Raw genomic sequence first — 21,955 nt, forward strand, 5'->3', positions numbered from 1 at the left:
CTCACTCAGCCGCTCGGGACTGGGCAGCCCTGCGTCCTCACCTTGTCCTATCTTCTGCTGTTGCAGGGCGATTTCCTGGATTTCTCCCTAGTTGTATGGCTTATTCATCTTGATCCTAGATGATTTTTTCCTTGATGCTTGTTCCTTGTTTCTGTCACAATTTTGATTTGGTCATAGAGGGATAAACAGAGCCTCTATCATCTACACCATCCCCTCCCCTCTTAACGTATCTTCTGATTGGAATATTCAATCTATTTACATTTAAAGTAATTGTTGATAGATATGTAGTTATTGCCATTTATCATTCATATTTTTTAATCTTTTTTTTTTCTTCTTAAAGAAGTCCCTCTAACATTTCTTATAATACTGGTTTAGTGATGATGAACTCCTTTAGTTTCTTCTTATCTGGAGGCTCTTTATCTGTCCTTTGATTCTAAATGACAGCTTTTCTGGGTAGAGTGACCTTGGTTTTCATCATTTTGAATATTTCCTGCCAATCCCTTCTGGCCTGCAAAGTTTCTGTTGAGAAATCAGCTGAGTCTTATGGGAGCTCCCTTCTATGTAACTAACAGCTTTTTTCTTGCTACTTCTAATATTCTCTTCTTGTCTTAAAGCTTAGACATTTAATTGCTGTGGATCTCTTTGGGTTCATCTTGTTTGGAATTCTCTGTGTTTTCTGGGCTTTTATGTCTATTTCCTTCACCAAGTTAGGGAAGATTTCTGTCATTATTTCTTCAAATAGGTTTTCAATTCCTTGCTCTCTCCCATCTTCTGGTACCCCAACTATTGGCATGCTTGATGTTGTTTCAGAGTCCCCTTAAACTATCTTCATATTATTGTATTCTTTTATCTTATTGTTGTTCTGGTTGGGTGTTTTCTGCTACCTTATCTTCTAAATTGTTGATTTAATCCTCTGCTTCATCTTATCTGCTGTTAATTCCTCCTAAGGTATTCTTCATTTCAGTTATTGTATTCTTCATTTCTGACTGGTTCTTTTTTGTTTTCTATCTCGACTTTTATATTTCTATCTTTTCATTGAAGTTCTTACTTACTCAGTTCCTCTTCCTCCAAATTCATCGAGCATCTTCATAACCATTGTTTTGAATGCTTCATCTGGTAGATTGCTTGTCTCCATTTTGTTTAGTTCTTTTTCTGGAACTTTCTTCTGTTCTTTCATTTCGGACATATTTCTTCATCTCCATGTTCTGGCTTATTCTCTGTGTTTATTTCTATATATTAGGTAGGGCTTCTATGTCTTCCAGTTTTAGGAGGGTGGCCTTATGTAGTAGGTGTCCTGTGGGGCCCAGTGGTATACTATTCCCTGGTCACCTGAGCCAGCTGCTCCAGGTGTGTCCCTTGTATGGGTTATGTGTGCCCTTCTGTTGTAGCTGAGCCTTGGTTGCTGTTTGCATTTCAGTGGAAGGGACTGACCCTTGGGCTGATTGGCTGTGAGGACTGGCTGGTGAGGGGCAGATCCAGTTTTGAGGTGGCCTCTTCTGTAAGTCCCCAGTTGTTAAATTTCTGTTCAGCTAGCCTTCAGGCGATTCCCAACGATCGTAGTCCTTTAGAAACTTTCTTGATCAGTAAGAAAAAACTACCATTAGGTGGTACATGGAGAAAAAAAGTAAATATTGCTTACTATTACATTTTCACTCAGAATCATACTTCCTTCCTGATTCTATGAAGAGATAATTAGATTAAGCACTATGAATGATAAAACAAAATTCCACAGAAGCAAAAGATTACTCTTTAAAGTATCTATTATGTGCCAGACACTGGGTTAGAAGTACTTGTAGACATTTCTCATTATTTAGCTAAATAATTATTTCCCTCCAAAATAATAATCTAGCAAAGAAAAAGCTGGAGCAGCTTTCCATTCCATACAGATTTTATGGTAGCCAGATGAAACTTTGTTATCCAGGACATCATATGGTCTTGATGAACTCACCACCCTGGCTATCAGGAGGAGAGAGAGACTTGAGTGGGTAAAGGCAAGAAGGTGAAAAAGCCTTAAGAATATTTAGTGCTGAGTGGATATTTTGATTATTTTTGAGAGTCAGTTAAAAACGGGGAATAAAAAGACACTTGGCAGGAGGCGGAGATTTTAGAAAAACAGAACAAACAAGAATTCTAAACAGTGTTTCAACTGTCAAACAGAAGAGAAGATTTAATGAGAATAGAAAATTTAATGAGAGTAAAGTGTTGATTTGAGAAAGATAAAGAAATATATACTAATAGGAAATATATAGGATGTTATCAGATTGAAAAAAATCAATTGTTTGAGTACATAAGTTGGAACTTTGCCCGGTGATTATCAAATCTGTTTGGTGCTCTTATCAGAAGTGGGCGGAGTTGAAAAATCCCTGGCTTAAGAGAGGTAAAGAAAAGGGAAGTCAAAGTGTTCAAGACCACTAAAATGAGTGAAATACCTGGGCATTCTTCTGATGTGGTGGAGGAAGCTTTATATTATTTAAAAAAAAAAATTAAGTTTATTGGGGTAACATTGTTTAATACAATTATATAATTTTCAAGTGTACATTATAATTTGACATCTGTATATTCTATTGTGTGTTTACCACCCAAAGTCCAGTTAGGAAGCTTTATTTTAAACAATATTTAAAACCCAGAAGAATGCCATAAGTGGTATGATGTAAAGGAGAGATCTTGGAGTCAGACAGTCCTGAATTTGGATCTCAACTTAATCATCTACTAAAATGTGACCCTAGACAAATTATTTTACTGCTGAGTTATGCTTGGTTTCCTCAAGAGAGAAAAAAAGGTATGTATAGGTATAATAAAAATTACTGCAAGGGGCTGTTGTACCTTAAAGAGGGGGCTTCTGCCAACATGACCACACTGCAATTTTGCCTCATAAAAGCTGACATACTCAATACTTTCACCAAAACCCCAAAAGAGGGCAAAACAGAGAAACAATTTAATTCAGTTTGGAGAGCTTCAACAAATTTGCTTAGCAGGGAACAGAAAACTAAAAAAAAGGAAAAAGATTCTTTTCGGCAAGTTAAAATGAATTATTTTTAGTAAGAATGATATGGAAACTCCTTGTTTGGAAGTCACATAATTATTTGGAGAGAATACACTACTTCCAGTCATTTACCACTGATTCCTGAAATTCTACCACCTAAGGTCCACTTTGTAAAGCAGAAATATTAACTGCTATAAACAGGCTCCAAAAACAGGTCCCTATTATGTCTTTTATTTTTACTTTTTAATTAATTAACTTTGTTTTCCTTACATTTTAGTTTTGATTTTATGAACAAAGAGCTTTTTGATTTAAGGATATCTTACCCTGTCATATTTTTGCATTCATACCGTATAATACTAAATGCAGAATCAAGCAGTTGAATGTACATCTAAGGACAATTTCAGTGGATGGTTTATTGGATTGCTCTTAAAATTTTAAACAGTGAAAAAGAGACTATCATAATATTTCTACATATATTTCAATCCAGTTACATTTTATGTTTTCACTAAAAGTTTTTTTCTAAAAAGTAAAAAGGTTTATTTTATTAATTACTAAAAATTAACCAATTACTTAAAAAGTTCAAAATCTTAATGTATCTAAATGTTTAATAAAATAATTAATGTCCTTCGGATCTCTATTAATCCATTTTAAATTTCTGAAGGGAAATAAAGAACATTCACATTGTGACTATGTTATTAGAGTCTCTTATGAGAAAAGAGTTGCAAAATTTTAACTCTAATGAGTAGCTATTCTTTTAACTAATGATATCATAGAGTATAAAATGTGGTGAGAATAAAACTGTCATAACTAGAAAAATTTAAAAACCATGATACACCTTCCTTTTTATACAGTTTGTTCTAGAAACAGAAATCGCTAAAAGGTGATATAAAGTTTAGATTTAGACATCATAACACTGAGGGAGTGGGACACAATGGTAGACCAAGGCATAAATAGATCTAATGAATAATATAAAAAAGGTAATAAACTTGCTATGAGTTTACTCATCTTCAAATTTCTGTCCAATTCAGATGAAAATGGGTTTCTAGTCCCTTTAAAGATAAATTACCTTCATTTGTACCCCTGATGCCAGCACTTTCCCCCATCACCTTTCAGACTGTTTCAACATTTTATTCTTTTCCTTTTTGCATTTTCATCTTTTCGTTTCTACGCCTCCTCTCCCCAACATCTTTTCTCACTTTTGCTCCCTCTCAAGGCCCCAGCCTATCATTTTCCTTTTAATCAGCTTTTTCCCCAAAGAAATAGTGGATACTACTTGTCCTCTCTACATATACTCTCTTAGTTACCATTCAAGTCACTGACGTTAAAAACATTCTTGCCAAATTAGATGACTTGCATCATGTTTCAGTCTTAAAATCACTGTTCAGTCTGTGATAATGCTTTTAAAATATCTCTTAGCTTAAAAAAAAAAAAAAAATCTCTTCTATTGTCCTTTGACTGCTGGTTTTTGGTTCCCTACTGTCTTAATCACATTTTTCTTGGTTCTTCTTTCTTCCTTACCCAATGTCTAGTCTTACAACTTTTCTATGGTTGTCTTCCATTTTACAGTCTCCTTCAAAATTATGGACTCTAGGGTCTACGGCCATGCCAACCTGAACGAGCTCGACCCCATATGATCTCGGAAGCTAACCAGGGTCGGTCCTGGTTAGTACTTGAATGGGAGACCACCTAGGAAGACCAGGTGTTGTAGGCATAAAAAATAAAAAATAAGGGATTGTAAACTTACAAGGTCCTTGCAATCTGTGAGGTCAACCAAGTGTTGCCTTGCCTAAAAACATAAAAAAAGATAAAAAAATAAATTATGGACTCTAGTCTCCTGCATATGGTATAATTTCCAAAAACATATCATCTCTGATTGTTAACTGTGCCCTGAACAGGGTTATCCCACTGGAAATATAAATATACTTCTCAAACAACACTTATTATCACCTCCAACTTCCTACCGCCTACCACCAAGTCTGCAATTCTTCCTGTGTTCTAGACATTACCAGGTTCACAATCAGCCAAATACAAATATCCAGGCACAAAATTCCAAGGATCTCAATTTTTTTCTGTTCTCTAATTGCAACATAAATTTTGAAATTAAAGTGTTCTGTTCTCTCTTAAATCTGTCCTCTTACTTTTTATCTTGTCCTTCCCCTAGTTAAGATTATCTTTCTTAATTTTTTAGATGATACCCTCTTAACCTAGACACATAGATTCCAATATTTTTCTAGTTCCAATTACTTCTTCCTATTGCCCTCAAGAATATCTTTAAAAAGGATAATCTGGTTATGTAATAACCACTTTGTTGCTCAAAACTTTATAGAATTTTTAAGGTCCTTAAAAAAGGGCACTCAAAACTTCGAATTTTGGCATTCGTCCATATTTAAAGACTACATATATCAATATTTTCCAATAATGTTCTCCAATTACCCACATACATTACATTATACTATAGCTTGTAAACCACTTATTCTTTTCTCTCTTCTATAACTTAGCTTATTCTGTTCCCAATGCCTGGAATGCTCTCTATAGTTCTAGTGTGGAGAACATCTGCTATATTTTGTTTGTTTTTTCAAAACTTCACCTCAAATAAACCCCTTCTACCTATCTGTCTCCAATTCCTCGGTACAATGATTAAATCTCGTTTTACAGTTTATATTGATTCTTTAGTCCTAAATTATGTATTTCCCATCTTCACAGTTTATATTTCTCAAACGTAGGTGATTACTCATTATTTTTCTGAAAATTTTTGTAATCTTGTGAGTTATTCATAGTATATGCTCCGTGAATATGTACTGAATGGAACTGAGTATCAGGGGGCTGTGTAAGAATAATTACGGAAATGAAGATTGGATTAGTATAGACATATGAGATCAAAAGAGTGATTAATCAGTGTGGACTACAATGGTGAAAAGGCATTCATATGGGATAGAATTCAGTGGGCCTAGTAAAACCTGTAAATTGTGATAAGCAGAAAAGAAAGCTACAGAGTGATAACAATATTAAAAAAAGAATAGGAAGAAAATGAGATATTACATGTTTGGAAACAGAAAATAGATATATAAGTCAAGACTCAATGTCTTTGTAAAATAATAGGGGAAAAGGTTAGGAAAGAAAAAGAGCCCACTTGGTGGAGGGGGTGGTGGGCAATTACATGATTACAAGCCTTAGATTTGTAGTTTTATCTAGCAGACTCTGGGCAGGTATTAAGGTCTATGAACAATTTATGAGACAGAGAAATAGGAGCAATTATTTATCATATGATCGTCTGAATAAAAAAAGTATGTGATAATACTATTAATAATAGTGAAATTGATTGTCCCAAATATTTTTAGAACTTTTCTAGAAGCACAATTTCTCATTAAAATTCTAATCTCTGTATTCATTTCTATAGCTTTAAGTAGTCAATTTACAACAAGTGCTATGAATATATTTTACAGGATCTAAGTTGCATGTCATAGATTTAGCATTTTCATCTGGTCAATTAAATAATTCATTCTGAGCTTACCTATTTAAATGTTTGACATCTCAATATCAGACTTAAAATATTATCTCCTTTCCTTTGTATTTTAAGGATGATGCACTATTCACTTATTTTCAATTGTTAAGACATAGCATTTTTCTGATGGATAGTAATCAGACCTGAAAGGCCAGAGAAACTCTCTTTTTTTGTCTTTATAGAGCAACTGATTTTGCTTAGGTATGTAGTCTAGAAAAAAAGAAAATGATTGTAAAGGATTAAGACTCTGTAACCATTAAGCTTATTCCTTTAAATATTGGGAACTAAACTAGGAATGTACTGTATACCTTTAAAAAATAATTCTTTTTTCTAGTTGAAGTCCTAATAAAAGAATGCAAGCAATAAATCAATAGTCTGGGATTCACAATTTACTTTAAAATGTTTCTCAGGGGTTCACTGAAGATTCTTGAATTTTTCTTTTCTAAAACCTCAATCTATAAATAAAACTATCTCACAGATCTGATTGAGATCTTAAAAATGTCTTCAACAAACCACAAGTAGTCAAGTAATATGTATGGTAATTTTAAAAGTGATCATGAAATCTTTCGGGTTTTCAAAACCTTTTCATAGGTAAATGTGATTAGCAATATTTGGAAAAGCTGAGTGTTTTCCTGATTTGACAGATATATAGAATTAAAATTAAAATATATAACCTGCCAAAATTAATATTTATGAAACGGCTCAAGACTAAAGAACTATCATTTCGACAATAGCTCCCCCTTGAATTCAATAAATAATGGTAATATATTAGGGAAGTCACTTATTAGTTTTCTTAACTGTAAAATAGAGAAGAATTAGATGAATCATAAGGCTGCTTGTAGCTAAAATATTCTATCAGTCCATATAGGACAAAAATGCATGTTGGGTAGCCATCCCCTACTCTTTATTTTGGCAATGCAATAACATGGCACAGCCTTCTAATAAAACAGAGTGACTACTCAGGTAATATATAAAGAGACAAAGGTAAACATGCAATATATATATATATATATATATATATATATATTTTCTGGCCTTAATATGTGAGAATATAAGAGCTAAGCAACTTATAGGCAACAAGGATTTAGAGATAAAACAATAGTACATCTGTTATTCATATTATTTTATTTATTTTAATTTTGCATTAATTACCTATGTTATCAGAAAAATATCCACTAGGTATGCATATATAATGCTTTAGAAATATTAAATTCCTAAACCTTTTGAGCTCATATATAAAATTTTGATTTCACCATTTTATCAATACTATCTACCTCCAAAATTATACAACCACATGTAAATTTATGAATTATGCTTAATTTAATGATAATTTATCTCTCAGATATATACTTGATGTCTCCCTTCTCTGTAATAACTCTCAAGATATTCTGACTTAAGGTACTTAAGTAAGAACTCTTAAGTTCTCTTATTCTCCTTCTATATAGTCTGTTTTTAAGCCAGACTAAATATTTTACATATAAAATTCTTAATTAAAATTAAGATATTATATTGTTATTCTTAAAATATTAAACATATAACCTGTGTAATTGGAGTATGCCATTATAATTAGTGCTCTGGATTAGTGCTCTGTCAATATTACAAAATAACTCTTAAGAGAGAATAGGAGACAGTTCTGCTGGAATGGTAATCATGACTTCAGGGAAAAGAGCTTACAAATATGGTTCCATGAGCATTTCATATTGTTCCTTAATGTTGAATATTACAAAAGTTCCATCTGGAAATACTTAACTTGGCCTGACTTTATTCATTATCTTATCAGTAGTGTGAATCTATTTGCACCAAATTTATCTTTATTAGGAATATGATAAATTCGAAGTAAAAAAATGCAATTTAATCTAAGTCATATGATGCATTATATGATTATAAAATGACAGAATTCTGTTAATAGTAAGCCTTCTGAATTTCATTGGCTCACGATTTAAAGTACAGCGTGTACTTTCAAGTTTAAGTTTCAATGTCAATGAGAACCATGTGATCCTTAATGTAATGTCCTATGTACAAACGAAAATTATATAAAAAGTCCAGCATTTTAAAAATATTTTCAAGTAAATACATTGCTGCATGGATGGTGCCAGTAATGAATATTTGATTCCATAATTTGTTAATCCTGTGTATAACTCATTTGCCTAATGAAAATTACAAATTTAAAATTTAACTTCAAAAAGAAGAGAAAGAAAAATTACAGACAGAATTCAATAAAAATGCATGCACATTCTTTTACATAATTGACCATTAAGATATGTATATGTATGTTCATGTGTGCACGTGAGCTCACGAGCCCCCGATTTATACACTATGATGACTTGTTTTTGTGCCTTTCACTTACCATTATGCTAAAATAAAATGATGTAAAAATATTTCTATAAACAGAAATACAAATAATAAATATGGAATATGCCTTTATTATGTGATGTTTAGAAATATGCAATGACCACAGAGTAAACTGTTAGAAGTTAATGCAGATTATATTTCATATTTGTAAAGACTATCATTAACAGCTCATTACAAATAATTTTATAATGTGAAAAAATATATAGTCTAAATGAGCACCATAAATTTACATTATTGCTGCACATATATTCTGATGCGTGTATCAATTTATTTGGTGAAAAATATATTAACAACAAAACCAGATAACTAAATAAATAATCCTTTCATCAGCCTCCAATTTCTGCCATACGAATGCTTTAGTGAATCATCAAGGGGAGTAAATTATTCATTATAAATTTCAAAGAGAAGTCTCCATTGAAAAAGCTCTGCTACTGGTTCTTCCTGGAACCAACATCAAGAGAATTCATGCAATCTCAAATATTGCAATAAAATAGGTGAGAAGCACTCACTCAGGAGAGGTGTTTAGAATGAACTGAGCCAGGGAGCTACATCTCAGCTGAGTGAGGTGTACAAAGATAATTATTGATATCTTGAATTACAGTAGAAGAGAAAAAGATTAATCAAGAAGTTGCATACAAATGTCAGCCAAGGCTTTAAAAACAGAAACCTATGTTCTATTTCCAATAAAGAATCTAGGAGGTTATAACAGTAGCCCTAAACATTGTCACTATGTTATATACAGCTCTACTGGCATTAAAAAAATCAGCTTTAAGATAAGAACTGAAATATTTGATTATTCTAAGGTTTATTTCATACCAAAGAACCTAGTATACACCGATACTATCATAATAGTGAATAAAACTACTCAAAATAAACATGATGAATTAACAAGTCTAATTTGTACTGCTTCATAATGAACTTAAATTTATACTACCACAACTTTACACTAATAGCAAAGCATTAAATCTTGCAATATAGGTTTTATACGAAGAACTCTCCAAAAAAATTACTGCATCATCCCTGGCTAATTGTTGCCAGTATGTTAGTTAATAAGTTAGTTAGTAGGTAGTAATTTGTCTTTAACTTATGGTTAGTCTTTGCTAATACAGGTATAACTGAGAAAAGAAGAATACACTGGAGGTAATATGGCACTGTCACTTGTATTTCCTAACTTTGAATATTCCTGCTCTCTAGCTGGATACAGATAATTGAGGGGACACTTTTCCTCATTCTTTAGTCACAACTTTCCTTGGCTTCCAGGACATCATTTAGGTTTGGGGAATCAGGGTTCTTTCTTTTCCAGGTTGCTATTTTCCACATAACAAATCAGAAAACATTTGGATAACCCTGATTTTTTGAGTAATTAAGTCAGTGTTCAATTAATGAATATCAAGACTTTCTTCTCAGTAAGGAATATTTCCCATCTGTCTTAGTCATGACCAGCAGTACAATGCCCAATGTCTCTTATTTAGTGTTAATACCAAATATATATTAAAATTTACGTCAACTAGAATTGCCTCTGGTTCAAGCAATAGTATACTGATGCTACTGCAGATACTGAGTTGAACATCTATTGCACACTTCCTATGTGTTAGTCATCTTGCTAAGTATTTTTTGGGGTTATCAAATTTAGTCCTATTACTATCTTATGAGGTAGATACTATTACTGTCCCAATTTTACAGATTAAGATCATGAAACTAAAAAAAGATCAAGTAATATCCAATCTAGAAAGCTGATTCAAGAGCCCAATGGATAGATTATTTGGTGCTGGGTACAATTTATTCAAAGCCTAAGAGAAATTAATTTGGAACAAAAAATAAATTCTTTAAAACTATCACTATTGCCTTTTTCTTATTTCTTCCAATCCATGATTCCTTTCGAAATGAAACATTCAGGAGGCAATCATAACAGAGTAAAGATCTATAGGGAGAAAGATTCAATGTTGTCAATGCAATTTAATTTGAATGAGATATAAACCAGCAGCCCAAGACTCGTCAAGTGTCATTTTTAGTTTATAGGTCCAACAAATTTTGCTCATCTAAATATTCATTTGACCCAATGCTACAGGTTTTGAAAATAAGACCAAAAAGGCAAAGACTCTAAGCATTCAACATAATTGCTTTAGCACTTAGAGCTATCCTGCAGAGCCCTATGTAAAATAGCATTCACTGAGGTGTAAAAACCTGTAGGCAAGACTAACAATAAGATTATCTGCAGGTAGGTGTTAATGAGGCCATTCAGGCAGATGAGGTAACAACAAGGTCTAGTTACTGAGGAGTGAACCTGGGTTATGATTGTGGGGCAGGGTAGCCAAAGATTGTGAAATTTAGGATCTTGGTAGAGTTAGCCATTTGTAAAGCTGTTTGATATATCAGGGAAAAAGAAAGGCATCTATCCTATTACTAAAGTTTGAAAGAAAAATAAAATAAGTGAAGGGTTTTTTTTCCAGATTAGAGTTAAATATACATCATTTGAAAAAAATTGTGTGAAAAGCAAGTATTAAAAGGTAATCTCTTACAATGAAGCTCTCTAGCTCTCATACTCCCATCTTATAAAGCCAGAACTTAGTGCTTTTTCCTCTAAAAGTAGAATATGTAGTAGAGATATTATATTGTTACTCTCAGAATATTAACCATACAATCTATGGAGCCCAAATATTTCTTTTAAATATAATAGGTAGACAGAAGTTAAGATTACAACTTTCAGATAGAGATTATACGTAAACAATTATTACTACCCAGTATTACAATGAACTAGTAAAGACACAATAAATATAATCAATTTGTGGGTACATAAAAGTATCACTATTGTCAAAAACATGATAATAAGGAGGTACAATACACAGATAGCGGCTAATGTCTGATGGCTACTTATATACCAAAACACCAGAAAATATTTTATTGCATTTTTGTTAGGAACTTGATATAATAAACACCTGAAAAAGGATGGTATGATGGAGAGCTTTTGAAAATGTCGAATATCAAGTATGTAACATTACTTATTTCTTTAAGGTAATAGGGCTTTAACCTACATTTAGTAATTGTAAGTGACTTTTTCCCCTGCAATTTATAGCACTTCAGGCTTATTAATAAACTTTTAAGATTTTTATTTTTTAAGTGAAAGTGGGTAGTAAAAATTAAATTAATCTGCTAACTTGGAACACATGCCTCAAAATTTTGGCTTTTTATTTGTGACAGTTGATCAACCATGGAAGTAATATGTGTGATATTAAATTAATCCATTTCATTTATAGGGCATTTTGTAGGATCACCTAAAAATTTATTACAATTTTTCTATTTTTAGAACTATTTTTAGAACAATAGAACCATTATAATGATTCATAATTTATTATAAATGACAGTTATATACATTATAAAAGAACATGGCTAATTGTAAGTATTTTTATCCTTTCTACACCTCTCTTTCTTTTAGCCCACCAGTAATCTCATGGTGCCTCAGACTTAGTGGAGTACCACTCTGGCATATTGGTACTTACAAAACTTAATAAATATTGACAGTCATGTCTGTCATATGGAAATTGTCAACAATAAATAATAGTATTTGTTTTAGTTTGCAACTTGATTTTAAATCACATTATGTAGCCATGTTCACCTACAGAAAGTTTATATCTAAGGTTGTCAATTAAAAAAAAAAAGCACCTACTTAATAATATGTAGTTGTGTCATGAAGCCAAGAAGCATTATTGCAAAGTCATTCAGTGACTAAGTGTCAAGTTTGGTGCAGTGCAGGGGTGGCAAACACTTGTCCATGCACTGCCATGCTCCCTCTCCCCACAAACCATGAAGGTCTCACTAATTCATCCTGGTACTCTGCCTTAGGGACTAATTGCAGTCTTGAACACATGGGACAAACTCAGATTCCTATTCAACTCAAGGCAGCCATGAACAATTTGTCATACCTTTGGAAAGACCAATAAATTGGTAATCACAATCTTTACATTTTCAGTGAAAATATAAAGATCTGACTATATATTTCTTTTTACATCAGTAGAATAATTTTTTTTTAATGGTAGGAGTAGTTTTAGATAAAAAACAAATATTATTAGTAGTTAAGCCAGCTCATTCTTTAGTCTAATGAAAACAATTTTTCCATCAGGATTATTTAAGGAAAAAGTGTCACTAATTAGAAATATTGCCTGTTCCATTTCTTATGTACTACTTTTTCAAAGCATATTTGTGGATGAATCTTCTTAATTATTAAGTTAAAATATATGGTTATTTTTACAGTTTAACTTAAATTTATCTTTTTTTCAAAATATACAGAGAATATTTAGAAATTAAGATCATTTTAGTCTTTCACATAATTTTATATCGTTTCAGCAAAACTTACCGCTACTTTTTAATTTTTCTATTTTTCAAATGTTGTTCCTTCAAGGAAAGCTCAGGAGTTGCAAACACTTTAGGATTAAAATGAATGAAACCTCAAACTAGATAAAATCAGATCACTATGAAACCAGCTTTTATGTGCGAAATTTATTACCTATCTTCTGCATTCACTATTTCTATAACATATACATAATATTGCTGATTCCACTTCTACTTCTGTTACGCATCTAACATTTAAAAAAATGTTTCATGTTTATATATTTTCACAAAGAATAGCTTTCCATATTAATGACACTATTTTAATAGAGAAAAATCTTTCTTTTTTAAACTAAGGTATAAAATTTGATATTTACTCTTTATTCAGGAAGATAAAGATTATTTGTTTTTAAGAGCCTTAACTGCGTTATGTTCTATCAATTATATATTAGAAAATATTACAGATAGGATAGTAAAAAAAATAAATTTTGGGTGAGTCAATTTAAGAATACTCTAGTCCAAGGAAACTAAATAAGTACCTCAATTCTAGAGAAAATAAGCAAAAATTCTATCTATATATGAAAATATGCATATGACTTACATATTTAGAGATTCCTTAGGAATACAAGTAGTATCCATGCTAAATAGAAACATGAAGTTGCTCTATTTAAAAATTCTTGAATGGCTACTTCAGCATTGCTATTCATTTCCAAGGCTAACTGGTATGGGAATTAGGTCACAAAAGCAATTTTCATTGACTATTGTAATCTAAAGAGGCAAATTACACTCCAGTGACAAAATATGTAAAAAAAAAAAGGCCTTGACATATTTCTACAGTAACTTACACAACATGGAGCAGCAACTTTTCCCTAAAATATGTATTGTATCTATCGATAATCTCTATCCATTTATATTCTGCATATCAGTACTATCTCAATAAATTATTCCTAAAAGTTCAAGAAAAGTGTAGTGGTGATACAGCCACATGCCTTTATATATTTAAGGTAAACTTTAATGGCATCGAGCATAGAAACTATGAACTATACATGTGATGAAATATAACTGATGGAAGAATATAAGAAGTAACAGGAAAACAAATAATTATATCTGTATCTGAACATTAGTCATGTCTTGATTATCTGCATCAATGGAAGGGAGTGGTTAATAGAAAATTATAGATAATCTACTTAGCGACATTCAGTCTATGGCCTTGTGCTTAGTAGTTGAATTTCTAAGTGCCCAGTGTAACTTACTGCAAATGTGTTGTGAGGATGCCCATCACCAGAAGAGTGGCCACAGATACATAATTTTGTTTCTGGAAGCAATTCCTAGATTAAACAAAGAGAATCAGGAGTTGGCTTTTTTTTCTTTTTTTTTTTCACTCTTAAGGCTTATGTTAATAATTCACTTATTTTAAAAAGGTTTTTTTGATTATTATCTTGGTAGGTCAACATAAATAAGACTATTCTATCTTTATCTGATAGTTAATAACAGTACAGATTTTAAAAATAGAAATAATTTGGCAGATGCAAAACTGAATATTTGAACACAATGAATAAACTACTAACCAAAAAATTCATTGATAGTCTACCATGACCTTGACAGGAATTCCACTTTCCATTTCTAAGCTAAAATTATTGCTAATGTTAAATAGATTTCAGTGGTACTATGATTTTAGAGTATGGGATATTATTTTTCTTAAAACTTCATCTCTTTAAAAAAAATAATGACTTGTCAATTATGACTAATACAAATGAACATAAATCCTGTTTTGTCATAAAATGTAAGAACAATCACAAGAATCTCTTTAAATAAACTGTCTTGACTATGCATTACTATAATACAAGTATTGGCATTAAACATACATTTAAGACAATGGAGGCAAAATCCACTATGTCTATTAAAACCTGTTGAATTGTGCCATGAAAACTACTCTCTACACTCCAATGTATAGTTTGCATTTCTATCTACAAAAGCAAAGTGATTATTTATTGATAAATGACATAGGATGTCATTTTTTACCTAAGTAGTGTTAGACATATCAAAGATTTTGTCTGTAGGGCAAAAAGACTACACTGCATTTGAATAGACTGTGTGACAACACATTCTTAGACTTCATGTATGATATGAAAGGACGATCCCCATTCATAAAATACACAAGGGAAATTATAAATATATCAGAAAAGAAGAAAAGCAAGGAGGGATGTGATTGGGGTGTCAGGGAGTATTTGTAGTGGTTTGATGCATGTAAATATTACATCTTATAAATAATTCTTTTCAAAAATATCTCTGAAGTTAAGGGACACTATTTAAGAAACGGATTGTAGATGCTTTATATGACTATATGCCATTTTTTCCAAGATAAGAGCAATATTAATTCAAACAGGAAAATGGCTTCCAAGATATTTCTTTCCTTCAGTATTCTATGAAGAAGAATGTCACCTGATGCTGGCAGATGAAGACTAAGGAAAAAATGTTCGTTATATTTTACTGTCAGAATCCAACAAACACATTTTCATCTAAATTATTTTGTCAACAGCCGTGTAGTACTCTTGCTAACCTTATTTGGCATCAGTGCATAATTAGATACACAGGGGTGTGACTCCAATTGAAGGTGTTGGCATTGTAGCACTCTGTGAAAATATTAACTATGAGGTTAACTCCAATTTTCCCTTCTTTAATTAAATGCACATGGTACTAATGAGGTAACCTACTGTTCCTTGATAGCACTAATTAGCTAAGAGGAGAGTACACTCTCACACTGCAATTTAAACCTAAAAATAAGGTTGAAATATGCTAATTGCAGGCAATTTAAAACAGTACAAGTTGAAGAACTAGTCATAATAAGAGAAACTGCTTTACAGCTAGGCAGCTGTAACTTTGGTTAAAATCAAAACAAGCTACATGATTTTTGGACTGCTATTTAACAAGGTCACAAGCATCCTAAAAAAAACATGCTACTCCATATCATAGCAATGAATCAGACTAACAAAAAATCCTCAAATCAATACTCATCTTACATAAAACAAAAATAAGTGAGCATCACAAGAACTCTGAAGGTGTCATGACACTATTTATATTTAACAGTGAAAATTAAGCTCCATAAATAAGCAACATCATCCTATACTGTTTCAAGAACACCCACATTAAATAAAATATTGTACCTGTGTCTCCACCACAGACAAAACATGCTGAAGATTTGTCATTCCAATCACAGAGTTGGAAGGGAGGATATAAAGAGGTATAAATCTCAGCGCTTGAGGACTACATGAACAAGAAACTTCTAGACAATGTACAAGTACAGCGATAAAAATATACAAAAGATGCTATGGAATAAAATGGTGTAGTTACCGGTAAAAGGATACAGGTACAAAACATATCAGGATTTCATTACAAGGAGTTTTTCACTATATTTGTTCTACAGATTAGAGCTTTGGGATGGAAGTAGAGTGAAGCTTCACTGTGAGAGACAATATAATCCATTTCTAGCTCAAAAGACTCAGAAACATAATTTCAGTAGATCTAAGTGTAATTCAAATATATCTTCTTTAATTGTTTCTCGTTTTCCAAACATGATTTTGGCTGATAAACATTGAGATAACTTTTGATAAAAAGCAAGATTCTGAAGGATTCTCTGAACCATCAAAAAAGATATAATGTTTTGATTGGTGCAAAGCTATTTTCATTATTTTTTGATTGTGTAAAATCTCTGATATCATTTGTTTATTAAACAGAAACTTTGGTTAACTAAAAACACTGATTGTCTGACAATGGGAACTCTTTCTTATTACCACGGATAAAAATAAACGTATATTAAACTGATAGTCATTAATCTATTCTTAGGGACAAGAGAGAGAGAGACTGCCCCACACTGAGGACTCACAGTGACATTTTTCTGCTCTGGTCACTTTGCTTGCAAAATCATAAAATACATATAGTTTAAACTTTAGAAAGAGTTCAACAAAAAATAAACATAATGAGCTAAAATGCAAAGTTTTTGAAAATAAAAAGTCAACTTAATCTTAAGTTTACTGAAGAACAATAACAGAGAGAAGGGAACCCATTTGAAAGGCATAGAGTTTTAAGTAACTCCCAACTAATAACTCCTGGAGTTAAAAGTATGTGAGAATAAACTTTGTACTACCATTAGCCAGTCATCATGTATTTCCAAAAAGCTTGAAGAAACTGTGCTTTGAAAAACCCACCCAGCTTCTTCTGGCTGTCCTAGAGCTTTCTACAACTGAAAGAGACAGAATGTTGGCAAGAGATGCTAATAAACCTCCGACCAACCATGCTTTAACAGCTCCCTGAAGGTGCAGGTCTGTAAAGGAGTAGAAAGACAAATGAAATCAGTCATTTAGAAATGGGTCTCCTGGAGGCAACCTGACATAGTCCAGCAAATCACAGGGAAACACAATGTGAATGGATATTTTAAGTGTTTACATCTGTTTCAAATAAGCACCAAAGAACATTTTAACAGTGAAAAGGCCAAGACAATGTACTAGAATGGGCTTTCAACATTAACTTCAGAAGGAATCTATTCTTTAGTTAAATATGGATCATAGTAATTTTCTGTTAAAACAATAAAGAGTAAGTCATTTAGTGTTGAAAATAGGAATACTAGCTCTGGAGACAGTCTGCCAGAGTTTAGACCCTGACTCAACACTCGCTAGAAATGTGACCTTGAGCAAGATACGTAGCCTCTCTTGGCCTCTCTCTTTCTTAAAAGGAGGTAATAAGTAACACTGTCATATGATTATTAAATACATTGATTTGTAAAGTACTTAGAATAGTGCTGTTACCCATATACTTAATGTTTATTAGATATGGACTTAATATTTATTAGTTACATTATTGCTTCAGAATAACATTCAATTTTTTCAAATAGAAAATTTATTAAAATCTTACTATGTGTAAAGGATGTAAAAATTCTGTACTCTGTAAAGGATATGAAAAATTGCAAGCCATTGTATCTATATTCGAATAGCTTTCAGTCTGTCATTAGAGTGTGTTTCCATTCAGTGACAAGGTAAAATGATTTCTAAAAGAATATGATTTTTTAAAAGTTGATGAAGGTATATTTTTTATAGAAAAGTAGGTATTATATGTTGATCTCTCTTGACAAGTGAAAATATTTTAAATTATAATTTGTTTCTTGAGGTTGGCTGAAAGTATGTTCAAATTTTTCTTTAACGTGTTAAAATTTTAGGGCCACAACATTTGGGGTATAATCTAAATGGTATAGTGGCCTACATTTTAAAGGCGTAAAAATTTAAAAGTGGACATTCTTGACATGATATAAAACAAAAACTACATTAAGTGGTTGATTGGTCTTTTTGCCACTCCAACTGTTTTAAAGTTTTTTGGTTTGTTTGAATGTTCTGGGGTCATTCATCACATATGATGGAAATTGTCCCAGAGACAGTGTAACCAGGATTGTACCAGGATGATATGAACAACTTCTTTGAAAATTCAAAGTACTTCATCCTTCCCCAGGGACCGTGTATGCCAGAAGACCAAATCAATATGAGCATATGCCTGAAGACTTTTCATTCTTCATTCTGAAGAAGGAGTTAGCCCTACCTTACATCCTTCTGTGCACAAGCTGCAAAACCCACGTATGATATTGAGCGGATCATGGTGTGGCCATCATGGTGTGGCTTTGCAGAGAAGGCAAATGAAGCCAGGGAGTCAAAATTATTTACAAAAAGTCCATGTTTTTATTTTTTAAAGCTGCCGTGCATCATATATCCTCCTGTACAGATTCTCAAACTTTAGCATGTAAAAAAATTTCTGGATAAGCTGTAATAATTACAGATTCAAGGCTTCATTCCTAGAGATTCAGATTCATAAGATCTTAGATAGGGCACAGAAATATGCATTTCAACAAGCATCTCGGTGACTATGATCACACTTTGAGAAACACTGTCTTCCGTGTTCAGGATACACGTGTGCCAGGTGATTTTTTTTCATTGTTTTATTCTATTATTCAGCCAACACTTTTGCAATACCTACTATATACTATAAACTATATTAGTCATGTGGCTATAAAAGTGAATAAAAATTGTCCTTGCCTCTAAAGACAGTGGTAAAAACCAGTCCAGAAAATTAGGACGCAACTAAATAAGTGTCATTTGCAGGAGTTCCTAGCTTTTTGTGTGTTTTGAACTCCTTTGGCAATCTGGTAAAATCTAAAATAGCCTACTCAGAAAAATATTTAATTGCAAAAAATAAAATAAAAAGAATTAAAGAGGAAATCTGTTTACCTAATTTTCTAATTCCAAATTTCAATTCAGTTTTCAAAATATTTACAAAGCAACTTTTGTGAAATATTAATATGTACTTCTTTATTAATGCATTAAATTATAAGATATAGTGACAGGTTTCATAACCACTATAATTTTAAAGTAGTAATAAGCATTGATAATATTTCTAGATATTTTTGCCAACTGTGATGTGATATGAAAATGCCTTAATTGGTGACAATGTCACAGATACTGCTAATACTGACAATGTCACAAATACTGTGGTTTGTTACTTACATTCAAAATAAAAGAAAATATTTACTCTTAATTAGAAGTGAAACTGAGACTACTTTTTCCTCCATTTATGTTAATAGTCTTTCTGAAATCTAGATGGATCCTTGATCAAGACATCCTACATTAAAGACAAATACATTGTTGAAGAGGTAAAAAGTACAGCTTGATCATGTTGAAAAAAGTTATTTTCTAGCTGACTCCCAAGGAATGAGTAGAAATTTATTACTTGGGGAAAAAAGAGGCAGCAGAGAAGTAAGGGAGAATCCAAAGGATTTATGATTGTGCCTAAGAAATTTGATAATTTGGGTATAGCAGGAATGTGGTATGGATGGAGAGAAGTGATGAAAGATAAGGCTGGAAAGGTTAGTACTATGGAAAGTTCTGCTCATTAGACAAAGAATATTTCTGTTACGTCCTGAGGTAAAGGAGTGTAGTAGCTATTCTTTCTAGGAAACAAGAAAAGCATGAGTGTGTGGGATGTCTGAAATTGGGAAAAACTGGTGGCTGGCAGCCTAAGATGTCCAAAGGCTAACCAGAGAGTTATAGCAAGGACTGAATCAGCAGCATAGAGAAGGAGAAAAGGATACTCAATTTGAGGAGAGAGAAACTTCAGAGGATTTGAAGACAACCTGAGTGAATGAGTGATAGAGTGCACAATTAGGTACATTGAGATTAGACTGTGAGACCACTAGCAAGATAAGAAAATGCAAGAAAAATTTTTTTTTCAGGAATGAAAGAGAATTTGCTTCATTTGGAAATATTAAATTAGAGGTGACTGCAAGACATCAGATAGATATTTCCAGTAGACTTTGAGTACGTGAGCTTTAAGTTTAGGAAAGAAGGCAAGATATATAGATGTCTGAGATTTCCACCCTACATGGCAATAACTCCGCGAGAGTAGTTAAGTTGTGTCACTGCGATCATCTAAAGGAATGGTTCTCAACCCATGGCCATGTCTTAACATGTCTGGGGAGCTATGAATAAATATTCATGTTGGGCTCTACCTCCTGAGGTTCTGGCTTAATTAGGCTAGGGTGGAGCTCAGGCTTTTTTTTTAAAATAAGCATCCTAGGTAATGATAATGTGCAGCCAGAGTTCAGCATCACTGACATAACAGTTGAACAAAAAAAAAGTTATGGACAGAGATGAGAAAAGCCATCAAAATACAGAGAAGAGATATGATCAGAGAAGTAGTATCAAAAGTTTCAAATGTTTTGACAGGGTCCAGTAGGATGAGACTTGAATACAACTCTCTGAGGTTGTCAGTGATATTTAATAGAATTTCAGAAGGGTAGTAGAGAAAGAAACCAAAATATAGTATGTTGAAGAAGGAATGGATGTTGAAGCGTAAACAATTCTTTCCAAAGTTTAATGATGAAGGTAAAAAGAGGATTAAGAAGATTGCCTGATATAAAATAAAGGTTGATGTAAGATTTCGATTTGTTGGTGTTTTTTATTTTAAAGATGGGAAGATACAGCAAAATGGGAGACTGAATATATAGGAAAGCATATGTCTAGCTGACAGGAGAAGGTCATAGAAAAGATGGGTAACGGCAGGTAACATGCATAGGAAGATAAATTGGCCTTGGAGAACATATCTCTTTGTGATACAAAAGGGCATAATTAGAGGTGCCAGTAAGTTTGTTTTAAGAATAGAGATGAGAGAGGCTGAAGGAGTTCCTGCCTGGTAGCCTCTAAACTTTCTTTGGAAGTCAGAAGTTAGAGGTGAAGTCACTGAAAATAAAGGGGCTAGGTGTGAAGTAGGAGCTTAAAGGGTACAGGGAAGATGGAAAGCTAGTGTAGGGAGAGGGCAAGTAAAGTGTTAAAGACCAGTTAAACAATTGCTAAATAGCGATGAAGGCTAAGCTGAAGTTGGAGATAATACTGCTTGATATTGTGATTTTTAAAAGAGGAATATTCATTAGCTTGCTTGAGAATAGGAGTAAGGAAAGCCATATAGTTTGGAGAAGGGATGAACAAGTGCTGTAGCAGGGTGAAAGAATAATACAAAATAGTGAATGTCTCTAATGTCATCATTAATCATGGAATACAGCTCAATCAGTAAGAAGTGAAGGTGGGTGGTGGTGTGTTGAGGAATAACAAGAAAGAATTGTGTTTGTGATCAGAATAAAGATTCCTTAGGTCCACCGAATCAAACGGATTTTTAAAAACTTGGTTCAAAGCCTAGAGAATATTGTTAAAGTTATTGATTAATACACGTTTATCATTTTATATTTGTTTTCTTCATGGATTAGT

The 21,955-nt window shown here is 32.5% G+C and overlaps 1 protein-coding gene and 1 pseudogene across 18 annotated transcripts in view; one reads left to right on the forward strand and one right to left on the reverse strand.

Annotated features, from left to right (window-relative positions):
- The window catches only part of FOXP2 (forkhead box P2), a 245,159-nt gene that overhangs the window by 100,373 nt on the left and 122,831 nt on the right, over nt 1-21,955 (reverse strand). For 4 of the 18 annotated variants that reach the window (XM_011372407.1, XM_011372406.1, XM_011372405.1 and 1 more), the window contains one exon: nt 14,414-14,488. The exons of 13 other annotated variants lie outside the window; for them this stretch is intronic. In XM_011372407.1, coding sequence (XP_011370709.1) covers nt 14,414-14,488 — 75 coding nt within the window. Of the gene's footprint in view, nt 1-1,639; nt 1,679-14,413; nt 14,489-21,955 lie in introns of all 18 variants that reach the window. One more of the 18 variants, XM_011372409.1, reaches the window with a different exon arrangement.
- Nucleotides 4,576-4,694, forward strand: LOC111746959 (annotated as a pseudogene).

Source organism: Pteropus vampyrus, unplaced genomic scaffold (assembly GCF_000151845.1).
Source record: "Pteropus vampyrus isolate Shadow unplaced genomic scaffold, Pvam_2.0 Scaffold206, whole genome shotgun sequence".
Taxonomy (NCBI): domain Eukaryota; kingdom Metazoa; phylum Chordata; class Mammalia; order Chiroptera; family Pteropodidae; genus Pteropus; species Pteropus vampyrus.